Below are 20,192 nucleotides of genomic sequence, written 5' to 3'. Positions count from 1 at the left end.
AATAATATTATAAAATGCCATTTTTATTATTTCTTAATGTCTTTAATGTAAAATAGCTTAAATATGGTATACAAAACTATACAATATAAAATTGTTACATCATCATGAATTATTCTTTGTTGATTAACAAAGTAGTCGAAGAAACATATATTTTGCTGTTACTTCAGTGACAATGAGTCTTTATTTATCATCTGAAGATTTATCATCTTCAGGTTATGGGGAATCGCCTTCAGATTTTATATTATATTCTTCCCAAACGTAATTGTGATAGACGTCGGTTGAAGAGACATTCTCAACTTTTATACATTCTTCCAAAATTTTGAACGGTGTAGAAGTAATTGGAGGTGAAGATGAAGGTGAAGGCAAATTCTCAACTTTTATGGGCTCTTTCGAAATGTTGTGACATGTAGAAGCAATTGGAGGCGGAAATAAGGGTGAAGGGAAACCTTCGCCTTTTATAGACTCTTCCAAAATGTCGTAATGCGTAGAAGCAATCGGAAGTGAAGTTGAGGGTGAAGGCAAATTCTCAACATTTATAAATTCTACTGGCATAACTTGGTCTTCGTGAATTGTTTTCTTTTCTGAATCTGAAGATTTCCTGCAGAGTTTGTCGCCCAAATAAGAAACAAGGCCATGTCTTTCTTTAAAATACCGCAGCCACGTATCTGCATTATTGACCTTGCATGGTATACGATTTACAAGAGCGTTAAACTCAGATTTCAAGTGGAGTTCTTGTACATCAATACCACTGGATCTCTGTCGATCATACCACACATGCAGAGCTTTATCTAAATATTTATTTGGCCCACGTATTGTGTATTCTTTCTCCCTTTTTGTAGAAGCATTTAATTTAGAAACGTTGTGACATGTAGAAGCAATCGGAGGTTGAAATAAGGGTAAAGGAACACCTTCACATGTTACAGATCCTTCCGAAATGTGATGTGTAGAAGCAATCGGAGGTAAAGGTGAGAGTGGAGGCAAATTCTCAACATTTATAAATTCTACTGGCATAACTTGGTCTTGGTTAATATTTTTTTCTTTCGAATTTGAAGATGTCCTACAGATTTTGTCGCACACAGATAAAACAAGGCCATGTCTCTTTTTAAACTTGGTCAACCACGTTGCGTCCTTAAAACGGCGTCTCAAACGTTTTTTCAAGGCTTCGTACTGAAATTGCAACTGAAAATTTTGAACCTTGACACCCTTGGATCTCTGTTCAATATACCATTTATACAGAGCTTTATCTAAACATTTATTTCGCCCACGTAGCCATTTTTCATTCCTTGTTGTAGAAGCAATCGGAGGTGAAGCCGAGGATGAAGGCAAATTCCCAACTTTAAAAAATTTTTTTGTCATAACTTGGTCTTGGTTAATGTTTTTCTTTTTTGAATCTGAAGATTCGCTACAGATTTCCTTGGTCAAAGAAAGACTAATGCCATGTCTCTTTCTAAAATTCTGCAGCCAGATCTCGATATTCTTAATACTGAGTCCCATACGTTCTTTCATAGCCCCACACATGGATTTCAACTGGAGATACTGAACAACAATACCACTGGATGTCTGTTCAATATACCATTCATACAGAGCTTTATCTAAATTTATATTTCGCCCTAAATTCATGATTTTTTTATTCCTTAATATAGAACAATATAATTCCGAACTACCAATATAGTTTGTCGATAAAAACTCTAGCAATTTGGGCTTTAATTTACGGATTTCCCGGACGTGTCGTTTACTTATGTCATAAATTTGACAAATATCCGTCACTGGGACGCCTTCTTCCAATTTCTTGATTAGCTCTAATTTCTGCACCACACTCATGAACACGCGCTTTTTCTTCACCTCCTTGTTGGTTGATGCCATTTTAAACTGTAAGGATTGCAAAATTATCATTTATTATAATAATTATTTTAAAAATTAACTTACAATTCAGAAATCGCAGGAAAACGCTGTATACAACACGAAGACTTTGAGGCAGACTCAAATCGAAATACAAGCAACGAGTTTATTCCACGCTACCTAAAACAAATATGCCATGACTCGTACGCGTATCGGCACTTGAGGTATGTACATATTTACATACCCAGGTAGCCAGCTGACGTCCCTTGTCGCCATTTTAACGTCGAAACGTCGTCAGAAATGTCATTGCGTCGTCACAATGACGACAAGTTACGTCAGCTGGCTACCTGGGTATATACCCTGTTTGTATTTGTCCGGTTTATTCAAAAATTCGTATAACAAATCAAGGATTACAGGTCTGCGTGCATAAAGAATATCCCATACAGCACGCATGTCTAAGACATCTTTAAGTCATCTCTCAGACATACATATCTAAAAGACGACTTAAAGAAGTCTTATAGATGTCTTTTAGACATGCGTGTTGTATGGAATGTTGGGACCAAGAATTAATACTGAATATTAGAAGAGAGAAAGAAGGAGAGAAATCAAGTATAATGCACAATGAAAGAAATACAAGATATCATAAGAATTGTGTTATGTAGTCGTAACCCAAAAATATTTATGTTTTAGCTCATAAATTTGAGCAATGTGGATTTAATATATATGTTTCCATTTTAAATAACCCAATCTGGAGTGAAATAACATACGTTATTTCAACAAGTTAATGCTCAGAAACTGATAACACATCTTAATATATTTCTTGTATATAATGTTATAAAATGCCATTTTTATCTTTTCTTAATGCCTTTAATAATAGCTGTAATATGATATACAAAACTATACTTAATACAAAAGATCTTAATTATATCGTTATATATATTCTTTGTTGATTAATAAACTATTCGAAGAAACGTACGTATTTTGCTGTGACTATAGTGATAGAGAGTCTTTCTGAAGATCTATCATCTTCAGGTGATGGGGAATCACCTTCAGATTTTATATCATATTCTTCCCAAATGTAATTGCAATAAACATCGGTTGGAGACGAACATGATTCTGAACAGAAATTCTCAAATTTTATAGATCCTTCCAAAATTTTGGAATACGTAGAACCAATCGGAGGTGAAGCTGAGGGTGAAGGCAAATTCTCAACTTTTATAGACTGTTCTGGCATAACTTGGTCTTTGTTAATGTTTTTCGTTTCTGAATCTGAAGATTCCCCAGAGTTCCTCGCTCGAGAAACAATGCCATGTCTTTTATGAAAATTGCACACCCACCTCCTGTTACACTTGATATCGAGTCTCATACGTTCTTTAATAACCTCAAACTTAGATTTCAACTCGAGACTTTGAACATTAACACCACTGGATGTTTGTTGAATATACCATTTATACTGAGCTTTACTGCAAGGATTGCAAAATTATCATTTTACAATAATAATTATTTAAGAAATTAACCCACAATTCAGAAATTACATAAACGCTCCGTATACAACCGGAAGGCTTGTAGACAGACTGAAACTGAAGCAAAGCGAGTTCACTCTCCACGCTACCGAAAGCAAATCAAAGCAAATGTGATATAACCCGCACACAGTGATGGGAGAGAGATTGCAAGGAACAGTCTGCTACAGGAGACTTCGTGCGCATGCGTGAGGTGACGTAGCAGCTCGAATCCAATAGCCCACGTTCAGCAGGCACAACTGTTGAGTGAGCGTTCAGTATGATTGGTTAATACTTTTAGATCCAGCCAATCATATTAAGAAATCACTGAGCGCTCGCTCAACAGTTGTGTCTGCTGAACGCGGCCTATATGTTGTTGTACGAAGCACGTTGGCGACACTGGCGCTTTGATGACTCCAGTCTGACGTGTAAACTGAACGAGCCGCTTCGCCAGTAGGTTAGATCGAAAGTCGTCGTGTGGCTGTGCCCGGAGCCCGGGAAGCGGTCTCTCTCTTTCTCTCTTTCTCTCTTTCTCTCTCCCCCCCTTTCTCTCTCTCTCTCGCGTTCAAGCATCGTGACGATCATGCTCGATCTTTTCACAATATTCAGCAAGGGTGGCATAGTGCTCTGGTGCTTCCAGAGCACGTCACAGATTTTCGCGCCCAGCGTCAATGCCCTGATAAGAAGTGTTATACTGCAGGTGAGTCGCGAAAATGTAGATCGTCTGACAGGCACGAGTCGACCTTTGACCCCGAATTGCGCGACGCATCGCCTCAATTTTCTCACGTTAAATTCACGTTCTGATCTGCTCAATCGGTTCCCCGACGGGAATCCTATTTCTTATCCTTCAAATACCGTAATCACGGGTGCTCTGTCCTCGTATCTTCAGCCCTTAATCTCTTTCTCTCTCTCTCTCTCTCTTTCTCTCTCTCTTTCGATCTGTCATTTGCACGAATAGTGGTGTGAAAATAGAAGTATACAAAGCTTGGTGCAAAGCGATTTCAAAATATACATTTAAGATATTCTTTAAATTGTTGCAAACTAATTGTACGTAATGGTAAAAACGAGGTCGTCAGGTTAAACGCACCATATGGCTAGAGTTGCCAAAACAGGTTGCCCTGCGAAAGAGTCCTCGTATCGCGAAATAAAATTGGATTAAATTAAGAGAATGGATGTTATAAAGAGGAATTAAGCCTCCTCCATTTTATTTTCCTCTGAAAGGCTCGTTTGAGTAACAATTCTTCATTCTAAATCAGACGACGTGTGTTAAGTGTCTTGTCAATGCATATATTTTTATGTAAAATATTAAGATCAAAGAGAACTAAATTAAACTAATAAACTTCTGTTATCTTCATGTTCTCTTTGTCACGCGTGCTATTAAAATCCGTCATTCTATCTGCGAGACTTGAAAAGATAGGCTTCTTCATGAGAGCTAATTTTTTCAGGAACGTACGGGAAATCACAGCTTCGAACATGATTCCCTGCGACTGCAGTATAAACTCGACAACGAGTTCGAGCTGGTGTTTGTGGTGGCGTATCAGAAGATACTGCAGTTATCATACGTGGACAAGTTCCTGAATGACATCCACTTAGAGTTTAGAGATCGCTTCAAGAACGAGCTCGAGAGCTCGAGCTGGTTTACCAACTTCGAGTTCGAGCAAGCCTATCGTATGGTGCTCGAGCGAGCTGAGCACTGGTCGCGCTCACAGGCTAAGATACCGAAGCAAATGCGCACCTTCGACGAGAGTCAAAAATCCAAAAAGACTGTCGCTAGTATGATCGACAGAAAGGACGACAAGGACGATAAGAAGCCTGGTATAATAATAATTGATAACACGCAATTACTTTGTGACGCGTTAACGGTGTACATAGCTTTATCTAATTTTGCGAGAAACGAGCTTGAATTTTACAATCTAAATTTAAGATAGAAAATGTAGATAAGGCTCCTCTACAAAACAACGTGAATTAACGAAAGTTATGTTAGAGAACGTTTAGGCAATGTGTGCCGTCACCCGTTGAAATTCTTGACTCCTTTTCCATTGTTACTTCTACACTCGTTTTATTTGATTCGACTCGAGCATACTTTTTTTTAGATTCAAAATCTGTTAATACCAATGCGATATATACAATATAAAAAATTGTTTTACACCATTTTCAACGGATGACGGCTCGCATTGCCTAAACGTTCTCTAACATTATTCTCGTTAGTTCAAGCTAAATTTAAGAGGAAGAAATAACAAAAAGGATGATTCGTATTTGTAGTAATTAATAATATTCAGGTTCAGGGAAGAGTTCAGAAATTACATAAAGCACAGTTGTGCGATAATAACGTCCTCGGAGAAAAAAGAAGTGTAGTATGGTAGAAATGTAGGAGAATCGCGCTTATTTTATTTTCGTAGTATGAAACAGTAAGGCCTGTTCCACAATACGTATGTCGGATGTCGGAACGTAGCAAAGGAATTGAAGAAAAATTTCCAACATCCGACGGCGACATACGATGTATCGTAGAACAGGTCTAAGCAAGCTGTAATATTTAATTTGGAATTGCTACTTTTACTCGATAATCTTCCCCTTTCCGATCTGGATGCTAAAGCAACAGGGATTTTCTTCGCTTCTAGGTAAAAAGAAGAAAGCGAATAACTGTAATGGGGAATATCATAGTAAGTGGCCTCCACCAAATCCTTGCATGCTGGTGTGCTGTGTCGAGTATTATGCATGATATTGCGTGAAGAAAACACAATTAACGAACGTAACTTTAGTTTGCTAAAGTGTTTGGAATTTTTCCTTTTAGCTTATGCTTTGTGTATTAAATTAAATGTATCTTGATGCTGTAGCCAAAATTCAGGATATTCCGAAGCAGGAGTTGCCGAAGCAGCAAGTGGAACATAATGGGGAACTCAATGAAGAAACACTGATCACCAATCGTATGAAGCTCGCTCAGAAAATGGCGGGGCAAAAGAAGAAAGCTGACAAGCAGTAAGCATATATTCCCTTCTTAATCCATTGGAGAAAGTAATCTCCATATTAACCAAATGGGAAAGTTTTAATTATTGCAATTTAACTAATTCTATTGAACATTTAACACAATTCACATTTTAATATTATTTTTGTGAAAAAGATCCATTATTGGTAATATAAAAAAAAAACATTCAAAAATTAACAACGTAATAAAAACAAGTATCGTCTCAGGAAAAGTCCTAAACCTGAGAAAGCAGGCAAGAAACCGCGCATCTGGGAACTGGGTGGCACAACCAAGGATCTTGCTACACTAGAGCGAACTAGAGACAAGCCCGAAGAAAATGATGATTACGTGGCAGCCAATACAGCTGTAATATTTTTTCTTTTATACTTTAGTATCGAGTTTATTGAAAAGTTTCTTATTTTATTAAATTGAGAGTCTTATAAATTTCTTCGGTCAAGTTAATATCATCCGACTGATAATCGGATTCTATTTGTTTTTATTTCTGAAAAATCGTGTACGAAATAAAATTTTTATATTATCATTAGTGAATATGGAACGAGTTAATTCTTACTACGACAGATCAAAGAAAGAAATATTTGACATAAAATAAAGAAAAATGCGAAAGAGGTAAAAATACATTGAATAAACTGACTTTTAGGCGAGAAAATTGAAATTTGTCATTTATATTTTCACCATTTATGCTGTTCACTTACATTTTTATTGCTTCCTGTAGCTAGTTGGACAGATGAAAGGTGGTATACGCGATCTCGAGGTGAACAGCGAATCTGAGGATAGTTCGGACGAGGAAGAGTTTGAGCAATCCAAGCAACAGATGCAGAAGAAAACGAGTATGTTCTCCATGTTCAAGAGTCTGGTGGGCAGCAAATCTCTAAAGCAGGAGGACATGTTGCCGGTTTTGGAGAAACTGAAGGATCATTTGATCACTAAGAATGTCGCCGCGGACATCGCGCAGAAGTTGTGCGATTCTGTCGGCACAAAGCTGGAAGGAAAAGTACTTGGCACCTTTGACAGCGTGGCAAACACTATCAAGGCCACCCTGACGGACGCCTTGGTACAGATACTGTCGCCCAAGAGGAGAATCGATATTCTTCGAGACGCTCTAGAAGCGAAGAAGAGTAACAGGCCTTACGTGATGACTTTCTGTGGTGTCAATGGTGTCGGCAAGTCGACGAATTTGGCCAAAATCTGCTTCTGGTTGATAGAAAATAATTTCCGCGTGTTGATAGCCGCATGTGACACATTCAGGTAAATCAGCGTTATTGACAAAACATGCTAGTAGGTTTTTTTTACATATATGTACGCACACATATACTTCTTTGATATTAAATGTTTTCTAAAATATAATTCGTCACCTTTAATATATCTCTATACTAGCAAGTTAAAGTGTACTTAAATAATTAAGTGCCTGTAATAACAATAATTTTGTGATTCAGAGCTGGAGCTGTCGAGCAACTGAGGACACATATGCGACACCTCAACGCTCTACATCCACCAGAGAAGCACGGGAATCAATCGATGGTGCAGCTATACGAGAAGGGTTACGGCAAGGATGCCGCGGGTATCGCCATGGAAGCGATACGCTTTGCGAAGGATTCCAGGATTGACATTGTCCTGGTCGACACTGCCGGTAGAATGCAGGACAATGAACCGTTGATGCGAGCTCTGGCAAAGCTGATTAAAGTGAATGAGCCAGACTTGGTATTATTCGTTGGGGAGGCCCTCGTCGGCAACGAGGCTGTGGATCAGCTGGTGAAATTCAATCAGGCCTTGGCTGACTACAGTCAATCTGCCAATCCTCATATGATCGACGGTATCGTCTTGACGAAATTCGATACGATCGATGATAAAGTAAGTTTTATACATACAGGGTGTCGCATTTTTAATGATCCACGCAAATATCTCCAAAAATACGAAAGATACGGAAAAACGTTTCAAACAATAGTTGTTTGGTTCGAAGGGGAACATAAGGTGGTGCCATTGACTTGACCTTGGATAGTCATTTGAAGGTCACGCGAAGGTTACCTTCAATTTTTTTAATGGAACCCTCTATTGTTTATTAAACTATCTTATTCTACTAATTAATATGAACAACTTTTGTCCGAGACATTTTTTGATTTGCCTAACACTTTTTGAGGTATTCAAAAGAAACGAAAGGAGAGTTTGCTTATTGTCACCAGTAATGATTAAAAATTGAGACGGGAAACTTATAGTCAACCCAACTGGCATTAACCTACATTATTTTATAATTGCGTTGTTGTTGTTGATTTGCAGTATCACTCGAAAAGGACCCAAAAGAATAGGGTCGAAACGTTGTATAATAAACTAATTAAATAACTAGCCAGTTGGGTTGACTATAAGTTTTCCGTCTCTATTTTTAATCATTACCGGTGACAATAAGCAAACTCTCCTTTCGTCCATTATTATATAAAATACAACAGACCACATACATATACAGTATACATAAAAAATGTGTTTTCATCTTAATTTTCATTTACGATTGTTTCTCACGATTATTTGCAGGTCGGTGCAGCTATCACAATGACGTACATCACTGGTCAACCTATTGTTTTCGTTGGAACCGGCCAAACTTACACCGATCTGAAATCATTGAATGCCAAAGCGGTGGTACACGCTTTGATGAAATAAAAAGTGTTAACAAGCAATAATAAACCTCTACAGGCGTTTTATCTGTAACATGCGTAGATTTTATTCAAGGTTTGTTATACACCGATATTACGAGCTCTTGTATTACTTTCGGGACTGAGTTGGATTATTGTCTGGCCAGACCGTCGGAATAAGAATTAAAGGGAAAGTCAAGATAGAGTAACTCTGGTCTGATAAGTAAATGTAAGAAGCCGACTGTACAATATTTCGCGAGGAATCGCGCTGTTGTTACGAAAATACAAAAAAAAAGAATCTAGTAGGGAAAAGAAAGGAGACTGATCGCGCTCTCAGTTGTATTAGGTTACCGCAAACGGGTGTATTTGTCAAATAAAGTTGGATATTTCACAGTTTAGAAGTAGCTTTTATTTCACGTGATCATCGCGGGATTCAACCGTGCTTTTTTATTCAAGAAAACGCGTTTCTTGTACGAAAAACTTTATTTGCACAAAGTTTTGCGTGGAACTTACTTGAAAGTTTTATCAATAAATTAATGTTTGCATCGATCGGCAAATCGTGGATGTAATGAAAATAGACCGCACGTTCGCTCGGCAAATCGTAAACGTGGGCGGGAATACGAAGCGCCGCCACACGCGTCGAAGCAGCATGGCGCAGCCAATCAGACTCGTTCTCGTTCTTCCGACCTCGCGCTTCTTCGTCGAAGACACAGCTTGCGCTCTAATTATTTCTTACCCGTGCCGCATCCCGCACGACTCGAAAAAGGATAGATATATTACATAACTCCACGCAGTTGTCATCGTTATTTTGCCGTAAAACCCGAAATAGTGAGTAATTAAAAATGATCAGGCATGAAACTAAAGGAGCACCGAGTACACGATAGCCGTTTTCTCTTACAATTCGTAAAACTCGCTACGATAAATGAGGTTAAATCGTCGCACGTCCGCCCGTCATTCTCTTCCTTCCAAGGATCGTCACAGCGGTCGGTCGATATAAATCGCGCTGTTCCAAGACTATTCCGTTTGTGCTAACATTAATCGCTAATATAATCTCTACAACTGTAACGAGAGGAAACCTTTTGCATAATTTTTATAGGTTACCACGCGGGTGATCTGTGCCTGAGCACCTGCAGTTCTAGTTTGCAATTTTTTCACGATGTCGTTAAATTGTGACATACGGTAAAAAAAAAACGCTGCGGTTTTGAGACGCTAAGGACATTATCGTCGAGTTTCAGGTTTCCAGTTCGACCGTGTGCGCAAACTTGCGCCGACGGATCTCTAGCGCGAATCTATCGCGTAATCATTGTTACTCGCGTTAATTACAGTTAATCTGTTTACAGACGGCCAACATGTCGCAAGGCGCGCCGTTTCGACCCATGAAGTACCCGTACACCGTGTCCGCGAAGATCGCTCAGTTCCCATACAAATATTACATTAAGCACAGCTGGCTGTTCAGATACATGCTGGTAGCCACGGTCGTGACGATGCCGTTCTTCTATAAAGTCGAAAAACTATGTGAGTCTTATGAAACTGTCCCTCGACGGCTGTTCGATTTAACGGAACATGTGTACCACTCGTTATCTCTGCTTTCAGCGTACGCTCCCGAGAATGTTGCGAAGTGGGAAAAGACCCATCGAGAAATGTTCGAGGGCACCGGCCACCATTGAGACAAAAGACCTTAGAAATGATGTACGCTGAGAAATTGTAATCCTTTCTCTGTCCAATTAGAAGAAATAAATCCTTAATCGCACGTGTGAAATGATTTGTGGATAGGCAGAAGAGGATTGTTTAAAAAAAAAGTCTATTTGAAGATTCGTGTTATCAAAATAATCGTATAAAATATACATTGCTAAAAAGAACACCTTTTTTTGTACCTAGTACAGCTAATAAAATCTAGTCCGAAATTAAAAAATGTTGAAAAAATTAACTAAAAAGGGAAAGAAATAAGTACCGTTGACGCAAAATCGAAATTTACACACATCGCGGAACAATTGAAACAACGTTTCTCAGTTGACGACAGTCACAGAGCCCGCAGTACAAAAGTATCCAATTTTATTGTCTGGATCTACAAACATGAGTTCTTATGGATGATGCTCTTGCAACTTACTTCTCTTTTTTTTTCTTTTGAAAGCTGTGCTCGTATTCTATCATTAAAGCTCGCGTACAGACGATCTCGAGTAAAGCAAAATTTATAGTGCGACTTATCATGTATACAGTTAACGATTCTTAATATTATAACGGTAATGCGTATATATAAGATTACCGCTTTACGTGAATAAAATTAAAATAATAAATAATTGAACGATGCGAGAATATTATCGAGCATCTCTCTCCTCGTTTACATCCTATGAAGAAAATAATGCTATTCTTGTACTGATCAAAGCGATTAGAACTAATCGGCTACATATGTCGTTTTGCTCTACGAGTGCACGATACATCTAAAAGTATATGTGCGGCTATGTATATTGTATTCCTGCAAATAATACTGCGTACCGTCTTTATTACAAGCCTCGAAGAAGTCGACTGTGGAGAGAAAACGTTTTTTTTTGGTCATTTATTCCCATCGGCGATTCCGCAGAATCGGTTCTTATTGATTGCAATATTTTTCGTAAATTGACCGTGATGTAATTTTATATTACTCTGTCGAAAGAATCAAGATATACAATTTACAAAATGCCTTGACCTCCGCATACAGAATCTTCCGACCGCTCAACATCGGTATACGAATTCACATATATGCTGAGTTCAAAATATATAAAATATGAGCGGCTCTAGATAAAAATTTCTTGAGTATGCATCGTAATGAAATATATATATATATGTATATAGAGCTAATCTTTTTCATCCTATCTCCTCTTCTGCGTCTCAATTTCCTCATCCTCGCTCTCTGACGCGCCGTTTTCCTCGACGTCGCTACTGTCCAATCTCGACCTCTTGATTTTGGGTTCATCTTGGAAAAGCGCCTCGTCGAAATTCAAGCCTAACTCTTTGCAGCGTTTCTCAAAGTATTTGCGTAATCGCATACCTGCACTATACACATAACTATTTTTAACGAGACATAGCCTCGCTCCTTACATTCGTATTCACAAACTGGTTCGGAGGCCAAAGATTACTTACATCAACAACATCGAAGAACATTAATTGTACTAAAAGTTACAGACGAATTAACACGTTCGCAATTTTTGTGAAAAAACGAATTCCCCCATTAAACAATTATAGAATAGTCAATCACATTTAATTATTTCGAACGTGCAGCCTTTTGCGTAACGAGTGTTATCTTGCAAAGTACTATAGCATTCATACTTGCATTTCGTTACATTTGTGATATTCTATCAATCTAATTCGGATCACACGAAACACAGTTACATTGACAATTTTGTCATATACATCGAGTTGAATTAGTATACAAGTGATAGGAAAAAAAGATAAAAGTGCCAATTTATTGCTTTGTCATTAATAAAGTTGTGTTAATAAAAATTAATGTGTATATTTACTGTTAATGATGTAAGTGAGATACGTAAATTAATATTACATATATTAATATATTATATTAATAAACATTAATAGATTCATCTATGCAGCATGAACCAACATTGTATTCTCTGGCATCCGAACTTGAGTGAAATAGATAACGAAAACGTTGATACTTACTTGTATACAGCGCTGTGCTCCTTGTTATACAATCCACAATTGTCAAAGACTAACTGACAATCGGTAAAGAATTTATCTAATGTCTCGTAGTCGCCGTTGTTAAGTTTGTACTTGATAGTGCCAAAGTCCATCGGATTAGAGATGATATCGTGATAGTCTGGAACCTCGTCCTTCGTGACGGGCGACAAAAACGGCCACGAATCTCTGTGATGCTTGATGTCGGTCAGCAATTCTTGCAATCTAGTCATAGATCCCTTAATCGAATTCTTGTCTCCGTACTCTATCTCGGCGGCTCTCTTCGTCGCACGTCGCGTTTGCCTCGGTTCAGTGTCATCCGATGCGCTGCTATCTGTACAACAAAAATTTTCGCATCAGCACATCTGTCTACTTTGCCATTTCAATTCGGAATCACGTATGAAGTCTATGCTAAAAACTAAAGTTCTATCGATACATGATATTCATATGGTATACACATTGGTTAGCAATAGCTTACGGATTTCATTGCAAGTTTCAAGATGATAAGATGTATCAAGCATTTACATGCTAGGGATGTAATGCTATGTCAGGGTCTGTCCATAACAAGCCTCCCATTTTACTCGGAAGTCAACCAAGAATTATATGCGTGCGAGTGTGCATGTATCACGCCACGTTTTCTTTCAATTATTACAAAATTTTACGTATTTCGCTATGAAAATGTTATTTTAAATGAAAAGATTTCTACATTTCAATAAAACCGGACACTGTACAATCAGTCCAGATTTATATTAATTGCAGTCTACAGTAATTATTTATTAATTTACGAAAATTTTCCTTGTTTGGAACAACAGAAAAATATCTTTCCGAGAACATAATAATGCAGAAATGTTTAAATAAAATAATCGAAGTGAAAGAATGCCGACAGATTTATAGTAAATAATTCACTCGGTTAGTTTCGTCTGCTGTCCCCAAGATAAAAATCAAGGGAATTATTAAAACAACTATTCAGATATCAATGATGAACAGACCCCCCTCGATGATGGACGTATTCTTCTAACGTGCGGTGCTTTCCAAAAAGAAAATTAAAAAAAGAGATTGGCCATGGTGATGCTACGCACAGGTATATGAATACACACAGTAAAAAAAGGGATACAATACAGACCGTCCCAGTCTGTAGATTCTGTAGTGAGGAGGCTCTTGGCAAAGCCATGGATGCGAGAGCGTGCTGCTGCTGCGCACAGCCTCTCCTTGTCTCTTTCCCTCTCGCGCCCCCTCACTATCAACATAATTTCAACGCTAAGAAACTTCCATATAATATCCTTATAACAACTTGTCTATACCTCTAATTTTGAGCTACATCAAACGCGGAAAGTTTCTCTTCTCGAGTTACAACAGAAGAACAACGCCCTCGAGACACTCCCGCCCGTTATACTCCTCCGTTATCGTTTCTCCATTACCTTTCGTCGCGTTCCTCCTCTTATCCTTGCACTTGTGGCAAGACCATCTCCCTCTAGGAGCCCTCGACAATGGCGGTTCTACGCACTCCAAGTGATAACGATTCGGACATGTGTCGCAAGCGATCAGCCTCCCACCGCTTTTACACGACACACACAGGTTCTCTAGCCGTGTGTTTCTGAAACGAGGAGAACAAGTTAAGTAACAGTAATAATCGAGATAACAAATTTTAATGCTACAGAGAGACAACTCACATATCTTCCTCGCTGTCCTCATCGTCTTCATCATCCTCCTGGTCGCCCTGGTCGCCCTCGTCGTCGCTCCGTGGTACGCGCTTCGCGCGATTGTGCCGCGTCTCTTTGGTCAATATAGTGTCCTCCTCGATCTCATCCTCGAATCTTTTCCGCTTTTGAGCCTTTTCTTTGGGTTTTATCTCTGGCGGCCTGCACGCTGTGCAAAACCAATCTCCCGGTGGTACAGCCTGTAGGAAATAACGAGGAAATAATAATGACAAGTGAGTCGATCGCCATTGTGCTGGAAGCGAAGTATAGCGAACTATTAATTACAGTAAGTTTCGGTTTCAGACAATAGAGATGGTGTCCCCTGTTGCATCCGTCGCACAGCAACATGTTCTCCGCGTCCCTGCGCCTTCGACATATACGACACTGAGCGTTCAGCGCGCTTCTGTCCCACGCGACGCTATTGTGCAAGGTACTTAAGTGAACGAACAACTGGGACCAATTCGTAGACGCTATTAGCGATTGCTCCCATCTCTCTCGCGCCTCCTCGCCCGACCACTTTTTGTCCTTCTGATCGGGCCCCAGTGGTCTCTGTAGGTATCTCTGTTCTATAGCGTGTGACAACTGCAAGATGGAACAAGCTAGCTGTTTGATGGCCGCCTGTTGCCTCGGGTCGGGCACCATTTCGTCGTCACCGGGTAAACCCAAGTATATTCCTGGGTCCTTGTAAGTCTTTATGTTAATACTTCCAACCTCGGAGTCCGGAGTACCGGGTCTACTGTGTTTAGCCTCATTCTTTATCTTGTCTATCAGAGCATTAGGCGGTGTATCTATGTCTATCTCACTACCGGCGCACATCAACTTGTCACACTGTTTGTCGTAACTTCTCTGGTTGATCGCGCTCCTCCAGACGACACGATCGATAATTTTAAGGCATCCTAGACAACCCGCGTTGATCTTGTCTTCGAAGTCCAAAATGTGATCTCTCAAAGTCAACTCCATGACATCGTCGATTGACATGTCAGAAGGAAAATTCAAGTTCGCGTTTTCATATTTATTTTTCTTAACCGCCTTAATTTGCCCTTTACTGGGGTCTGAAAACTACATACGAATATTCATTTACTTTATGTCCTTAAATTGCCCATAACTGGTATAGTATACGTGCAACATATATATACCCGAATAAGCCGTATTATACATAAAATAAAAGTATACTTACAACTTCAGGATTTAATTTGTGCTTAGGAGATTCGTCGATAACGAGGAGCAAATTGTCCATCTCTTGCAAAAGATTATTTCTAAGCTCGCTCTCCCTGACACCCCGTGTGCTCAAACTATCTATTAGCGCTTGAATATCTGCTTGATTCCCGTAGAAGCTCCATCTTACTGGTGATCGCTTGCAATGGACGGGACAATCCTTTTCTCCCGTACACAGCACCAAACTTTTTTTGATATTGGTGAGATTTTGTGTAAATTCCTTCCGTGGGCTCAGTTCTTTCCGTGGCGATTTGACGCCATTTTTGTCCGAGGATAGAGGCTTTTTAGGCGATTTCTTCGATTTCTTGAAATTATTTTCCTTGTCACTGAACTCGTCCTCAAATTTAGTTTTCAGATATGCATAGGTTGATTCCTTGTCCTGCAACTCTGGATGATGCGGAGTGCCCTCGGGAAGACAATTTCCAGGCCAACGTTCGTCATTTTCGACAAATAATCCTACAATAAGAAATCGAAATAATCTACAGGATCAATTAATAATTAATTACAGCAATAACTTTCTTATGAGAAGTGTTATAAACTTTTATCACAGAAATTCTGGAAGTAGTAATATTGGAAAGTTACACTGAGAACAATTACTTGCTTTACTTACTTTTTTAAATAGCAACTATTACAAAAGTATAACGAAATAAAACAATATGATGTACATTTACTTGAATATATTTACATATATTTAACATTTTAATTCTAATAAAATTGCGAAATCTAATATCACAAGAAAAAGTAAAAAATTAACATATCAATTTCATTAAAAATTGTTTTCCTCGAAGAGATATTGAAGCAGAAAAATTATGCCAAAGAGAAAACAATAGTACAAACTAATGTTAATTTAACGCTTTTAAATACAAAGTGATGGTTGTCCGATTACAACCAATAAAATGCTGTAGAACATTAAGTTTTTCATTCTCAGTTTTGAATATTTTAGAGACAAAAATATAGAAACGTACCTGGTATAGATATGAATCTCCAATATCTTCGATGAGCTCTATCCGCACCTAAATAAATCATCATTTTGTCATCCCTCGTCGCTTGTTGCAGTTCCTTCAGTTTATTTTCATAGTCCTCCCTTTTCTTTCCCTCTTCGTAATTACCACGCGTGATCTTTTTCGGCTTCGGCTCTTCCTCATCAACCTTTCCCTCCTTCTCACGTTCTCGCATCTTCTCTTTCTCCTCCTTCTCCTTCTTCTGCTCGGCAAGCAAGAACGACTTTAATTCCCTCTTCGCTTGATGCAACTTATCATATCGCTCCTCGATCGCATCGCGTATCGATGCGAATGTGAGCAACTGATTGATCAGACATGTGACGATCTTTATCTTGTCATCTAAATCGAGCTCGCAGACATTTCGGTGACCCAGCAATCGCAAGAGGCAGCCGTCATTTACCCTCAAAAGAAGTGCTGGTTCATCAAAATTCGTATAGCCGCCTACAACCAGGTTTTTTTTTATATAGAGAAAGTATATTGATATTAAATAGAATTGATGCTGAAGTTATACATACCTTTTTGAGAATATCGCCATTTTGAAGCGGCTTCGCTTATACGTCCTCCAGAGCTCAATACATGTTGTCTCAAAATTTCGCTTAGGGTTACGTGATCCAACGTGAGCTCTGATAACTTGCATCCCTGATAAGCCGGGCACCATCTAGAAGCCAACGTAGCGAGCTTAATAGCTTTCGTCATCGACGATGCGTCTTCGTAAGTGCTAACGTCGTCCAACAGAGTGGACGCTTGGGCATCGACTTCATTGTCTTCACCAGCCTGGTACTTAAATATATTCGACAGCAACAGTTGCAAAAGATCGCTCCAAGGGCCGGACGCTTCTTTGGTCAACAGTGCCTTCTCCAATAATTCCAAATTAAAGCCTCCCGGAAAGTACACAGGCACTTCCAATTCTTCGTTGAAAAATTCAAGAAACTCAGATATCATGGCGAAATCCCCGAACTTCTCGTTCGGTATGTTGCACTTGATAACAGTAGGTTCAGGAATGGGACTAAGATCTTCACACTCGAGGTCTTCTCTCGGCTTGTTCCACTGTTTCATGTACGCCGCTAAAGCCGCCAGCTTTTGTTTCTTCTCCTTCTTGCGCTCACTTTTTAGCGCCCTTTCTTCTTTACGCTTCGCCTTCTCCTCCAAAGCCTTCGCTTTAAGCTCCTCTTTGTACTTGCCATTCATTCTATTGACAAAATATTTTGGAGATATTACAAAATGTTAAGTAAATATCTTTTTTTAACGAAGCCTCAATAAACCCTTACCTTGGTTTCCGAAATTTCTTCACCACGCCAGGATCGTTCACTTTTTTCAGAGGATCCGCTTTCTGCAGTGCCTTTTGCTTCGACACGTTCGAGGTGAGAAACTTATCCATAGACTCTTGCTTCTGCTTGACCGACTTTTTCATACGCACTGTAAAATCTGGGAGTGTTCCGGCAAATATTGTATCAAAACGCACTTTGTTGATCCCATATTTTTCTAAAACACTTTCCTACGTAACAGTAAAAGAAAGAGTAACATTACGAGAGTGCACGAATTTCTCTGCACGGAGAAAATTTTCTATCAAAATTTGTCCCGAAGATCACGTGATACTGGAACAACATGGCATTTCGGAGAACTTTGAGAGCTTTTTGAAAGTTAACCAAATATTTTACTAGTAAAATGTATACTAAATATAATTAGTGTTAAAATAAATGGTAAGATTTCAAAGAACTCAAAATTCTTTGAAATGCCTTGCTGTCCCACGATTACAATAATTTCAGGATATATTCTAAAAGGAAATTCTCTCCATGTAGACGTTCAGTACTTTGTATTAACAATTTTGTATTAACCTTGACAACCCAAATACCGCTATCATTTTGCTCGCAGAGTTGACGAAGAAATATCTTGTTACGGTCCCTGCTGTAATGCTGCTTTCGTCTTCTAACCTGAGACGCTTCCACTATCATAATCTCACTGACGTCAGAGTCACCAGAATCTAATTGCTCTACCTCGTAACGAAATAACTTCGCTGGCGGATGATAATAATGTTCCTGTAAACTTCTGAGGCAACGGCACAGAGTAGAAATACACCCAATAAAATGAAAGGACTTAACGGTAATTGAATTGATTTACTCACCTGCCATTTTCGTTCATATATGCCTTAACTTGCTGTTCCGTGGGTACAATAACTTGAAGAACGTGGCAGTTGCACCAGGCGTCCTCGGTAAAGCTGGCCTCTACCATTTCCCCTACAAAGTAGCGGTCTCTCGCAAACTGGTAAACATCCTCGATCATCTCGTTGAAAGAAGACCTGTTTGTTTTACTGGCGAGATACAGTATAGGAATCCGCAGCTGAAAAAGAAAAATACGGGACACGCTTTAATTTTTACGAAGGATATCAACGTTGAGTCAACGTAGATTACGTAAAATTATACCGTACCTCCATTGGAAATTCTTTCAAGCTCCTCTTCGCATTTTCCTCGCACTGCAGAGCTTCCTCAAATGTCATATTGGTCTTGCCTGTGATACTGCACGACCATATGAGGGAGTTGCATAAGATGATCCGCTCGCAAAATTCACTGCAACGAAAAGCACGCAAATGTTTACCGCAATTTAATTCACGTGAAAGAAAATCAATTAAAAAATTAACTTGAATTACTAAATTCTCAAAATGTACACACAAGTTTCGAAAGACAACCAATTAAAGTCAACGATTAAAAAGTTTTTACTTTTTAATGAAAACAAGTCAATTCAATAAATTTGTACGTGCTTATACATTCATGTATTGTAATCGTATCTGTTAAATTGTTCACACGTGTCTATAAAAATCTTACTGCGTGAAACAACAATAAGGAGCAACAAGGAACAACGATTCGTCTTCGCTTATCATTATCTACCGCACAATTGTCGATGCAAATAATGTAAATGCAAATCTTTAACATCGACCGAGTGGACTCTTATCCGAACAAAAAAATATCTACGATTTAAAAAAGAAAGTCGCCTTTGGCGGAACAACACGGTGTATTGAGCGACACTCTCAAGTTACCGAGATGACGATAAAAAAACTCTGGCGTTTGTCAACGTAATGCAGTAACCATAGATGCGGGTAATAACCGTTTCCCCGAGTTTGCCGATCGTCAATTCGTTTTCTCAAACTCGCGTTTTCTCACTTTTGAAAGTATTTCAGTATTTATACACAATACAACTAGTAGGTTCGCTTCGCCAATCGTTTCGTTTCGCGTCTACCCCTTCTGCGCATCCGACATTGTTCTGGGCAGACCAATGAGAGAAAAGTCGTACGTGTGGTAGTGTGGCTTTGACGAGTACGTTCACACACACACGCACACGTCGTTGGATTCTGCCCGAGTACACGGCGGAATAAAACGTGATCGGGACCGCAGAGATCAAAGGGGTTGACAGAAAGTGGACCTACTAGTTACGCTACACGGGAAGAAATTTCACTTAAAATTCACCCTGAAAATCATGTAATCGTGGGACGTGGCATTTCGAAGGATTTTATGAGGTTTTTTTTTAATTTTACCATACATTTTACGAGGGGGAAACCGCTGGCCAGAATCTTGTACACCAATGCCCACTAATGCCCATTACTTTATCTTACAATTAGTGTCCTATTTTATCTTTATAATGCTCAAGCAAGGCCCAATGCCCAAACTAATGCCCCAAAAAAT

The 20,192-nt window shown here is 39.0% G+C and overlaps 5 protein-coding genes across 10 annotated transcripts in view; 2 read left to right on the top strand and 3 right to left on the bottom strand.

The window, feature by feature from the left end:
* Positions 1-20: 20 nt before the first annotated feature.
* On the bottom strand, positions 21-3,219 carry LOC105563007. The gene is made up of 2 exons (XM_012014246.1): positions 2,857-3,219; positions 21-197 (listed from the first exon to the last, which is right to left on the bottom strand). Exons 1-2 carry the CDS (start codon positions 3,203-3,205, stop codon positions 181-183), a joined length of 366 nt encoding a protein of 121 aa, XP_011869636.1. The 5' UTR covers positions 3,206-3,219; the 3' UTR covers positions 21-180.
* LOC105563006 lies at positions 21-3,439 on the bottom strand. 2 transcript variants are annotated; one of them, XM_012014245.1, is made up of 3 exons: positions 3,361-3,439; positions 1,927-2,019; positions 21-1,869 (listed from the first exon to the last, which is right to left on the bottom strand). In XM_012014245.1, the coding sequence occupies exon 3, from the start codon at positions 1,861-1,863 to the stop codon at positions 214-216; it is 1,650 nt and encodes a 549-aa protein (XP_011869635.1). In that variant the 5' UTR covers positions 1,864-1,869; positions 1,927-2,019; positions 3,361-3,439; the 3' UTR covers positions 21-213. The 2 variants fall into 2 exon arrangements, with proteins under 2 accessions (XP_011869635.1, XP_011869634.1); XM_012014244.1 differs by lacking the exon at positions 3,361-3,439 and adding an exon at positions 2,816-2,890.
* A 296-nt stretch (positions 3,440-3,735) lies between these two features.
* Positions 3,736-9,337, top strand: LOC105563005 (signal recognition particle receptor subunit alpha homolog). 2 transcript variants are annotated; one of them, XM_012014242.1, is made up of 8 exons: positions 3,736-4,038; positions 4,784-5,153; positions 5,957-5,998; positions 6,173-6,314; positions 6,528-6,666; positions 7,034-7,566; positions 7,755-8,169; positions 8,842-9,337. In XM_012014242.1, exons 1-8 carry the CDS (start codon positions 3,922-3,924, stop codon positions 8,965-8,967), a joined length of 1,884 nt encoding a protein of 627 aa, XP_011869632.1. In that variant the 5' UTR covers positions 3,736-3,921; the 3' UTR covers positions 8,968-9,337. The 2 variants fall into 2 exon arrangements, with proteins under 2 accessions (XP_011869632.1, XP_011869633.1); XM_012014243.1 differs by lacking the exon at positions 5,957-5,998.
* A 315-nt stretch (positions 9,338-9,652) lies between these two features.
* Positions 9,653-10,689, top strand: LOC105563004. Its single transcript, XM_012014241.1, has 3 exons — positions 9,653-9,767; positions 10,280-10,454; positions 10,533-10,689. The coding sequence occupies exons 2-3, from the start codon at positions 10,289-10,291 to the stop codon at positions 10,604-10,606; spliced, it is 240 nt and encodes a 79-aa protein (XP_011869631.1). The 5' UTR covers positions 9,653-9,767; positions 10,280-10,288; the 3' UTR covers positions 10,607-10,689.
* A 362-nt stretch (positions 10,690-11,051) lies between these two features.
* The window catches only part of LOC105563003 (bromodomain adjacent to zinc finger domain protein 1A), a 14,992-nt gene continuing 5,851 nt past the window's right edge, over positions 11,052-20,192 (bottom strand). The window contains exons 2-14 of one of the 4 annotated variants that reach the window (XM_012014239.1): positions 18,944-19,082; positions 18,641-18,855; positions 18,354-18,564; positions 17,787-18,013; positions 17,034-17,707; positions 16,483-16,959; positions 15,480-15,973; positions 14,588-15,361; positions 14,276-14,502; positions 14,024-14,199; positions 13,729-13,842; positions 12,591-12,939; positions 11,052-11,969 (exon numbers count right to left, since the gene is read on the bottom strand). In XM_012014239.1, the coding sequence (XP_011869629.1) occupies positions 11,786-11,969; positions 12,591-12,939; positions 13,729-13,842; positions 14,024-14,199; positions 14,276-14,502; positions 14,588-15,361; positions 15,480-15,973; positions 16,483-16,959; positions 17,034-17,707; positions 17,787-18,013; positions 18,354-18,564; positions 18,641-18,855; positions 18,944-19,082 (4,261 nt within the window). In that variant the 3' untranslated portion in view covers positions 11,052-11,785. Of the gene's footprint in view, positions 11,982-12,590; positions 12,940-13,728; positions 13,843-14,023; positions 14,200-14,275; positions 14,503-14,587; positions 15,362-15,479; positions 15,974-16,482; positions 16,960-17,033; positions 17,708-17,786; positions 18,014-18,353; positions 18,565-18,640; positions 18,856-18,943; positions 19,083-20,192 lie in introns of all 4 variants that reach the window. The other 3 variants (XM_012014237.1, XM_012014238.1, XM_012014240.1) reach the window with 3 other exon arrangements.

Source organism: Vollenhovia emeryi, unplaced genomic scaffold (genome assembly GCF_000949405.1).
Source record: "Vollenhovia emeryi isolate VEMERY1.0 unplaced genomic scaffold, V.emery_V1.0 DF939181.1, whole genome shotgun sequence".
In the NCBI taxonomy this organism is placed as follows: domain Eukaryota; kingdom Metazoa; phylum Arthropoda; class Insecta; order Hymenoptera; family Formicidae; genus Vollenhovia; species Vollenhovia emeryi.
This window is presented reverse-complemented; position numbering and strand designations above follow the sequence as displayed.

Bases quoted from the DNA above. Each gene is read 5' to 3' on its own strand.
- LOC105563006 (XM_012014245.1), bottom strand. From the start codon at position 1,863: ATGGCATCAACCAACAAGGAGGTGAAGAAAAAGCGCGTGTTCATGAGT.
- LOC105563007 (XM_012014246.1), bottom strand. From the start codon at position 3,205: ATGAGACTCGATATCAAGTGTAACAGGAGGTGGGTGTGCAATTTTCAT.
- LOC105563005 (XM_012014242.1), top strand. From the start codon at position 3,922: ATGCTCGATCTTTTCACAATATTCAGCAAGGGTGGCATAGTGCTCTGG. The intron at 6,315-6,527 runs GTAAGCATATAT...GTATCGTCTCAG, and splicing joins AAGAAGAAAGCTGACAAGCA to GAAAAGTCCTAAACCTGAGA. The intron at 8,170-8,841 runs GTAAGTTTTATA...GATTATTTGCAG, and splicing joins TCGATACGATCGATGATAAA to GTCGGTGCAGCTATCACAAT.
- LOC105563004 (XM_012014241.1), top strand. From the start codon at position 10,289: ATGTCGCAAGGCGCGCCGTTTCGACCCATGAAGTACCCGTACACCGTG. The intron at 10,455-10,532 runs GTGAGTCTTATG...CTCTGCTTTCAG, and splicing joins CTATAAAGTCGAAAAACTAT to CGTACGCTCCCGAGAATGTT.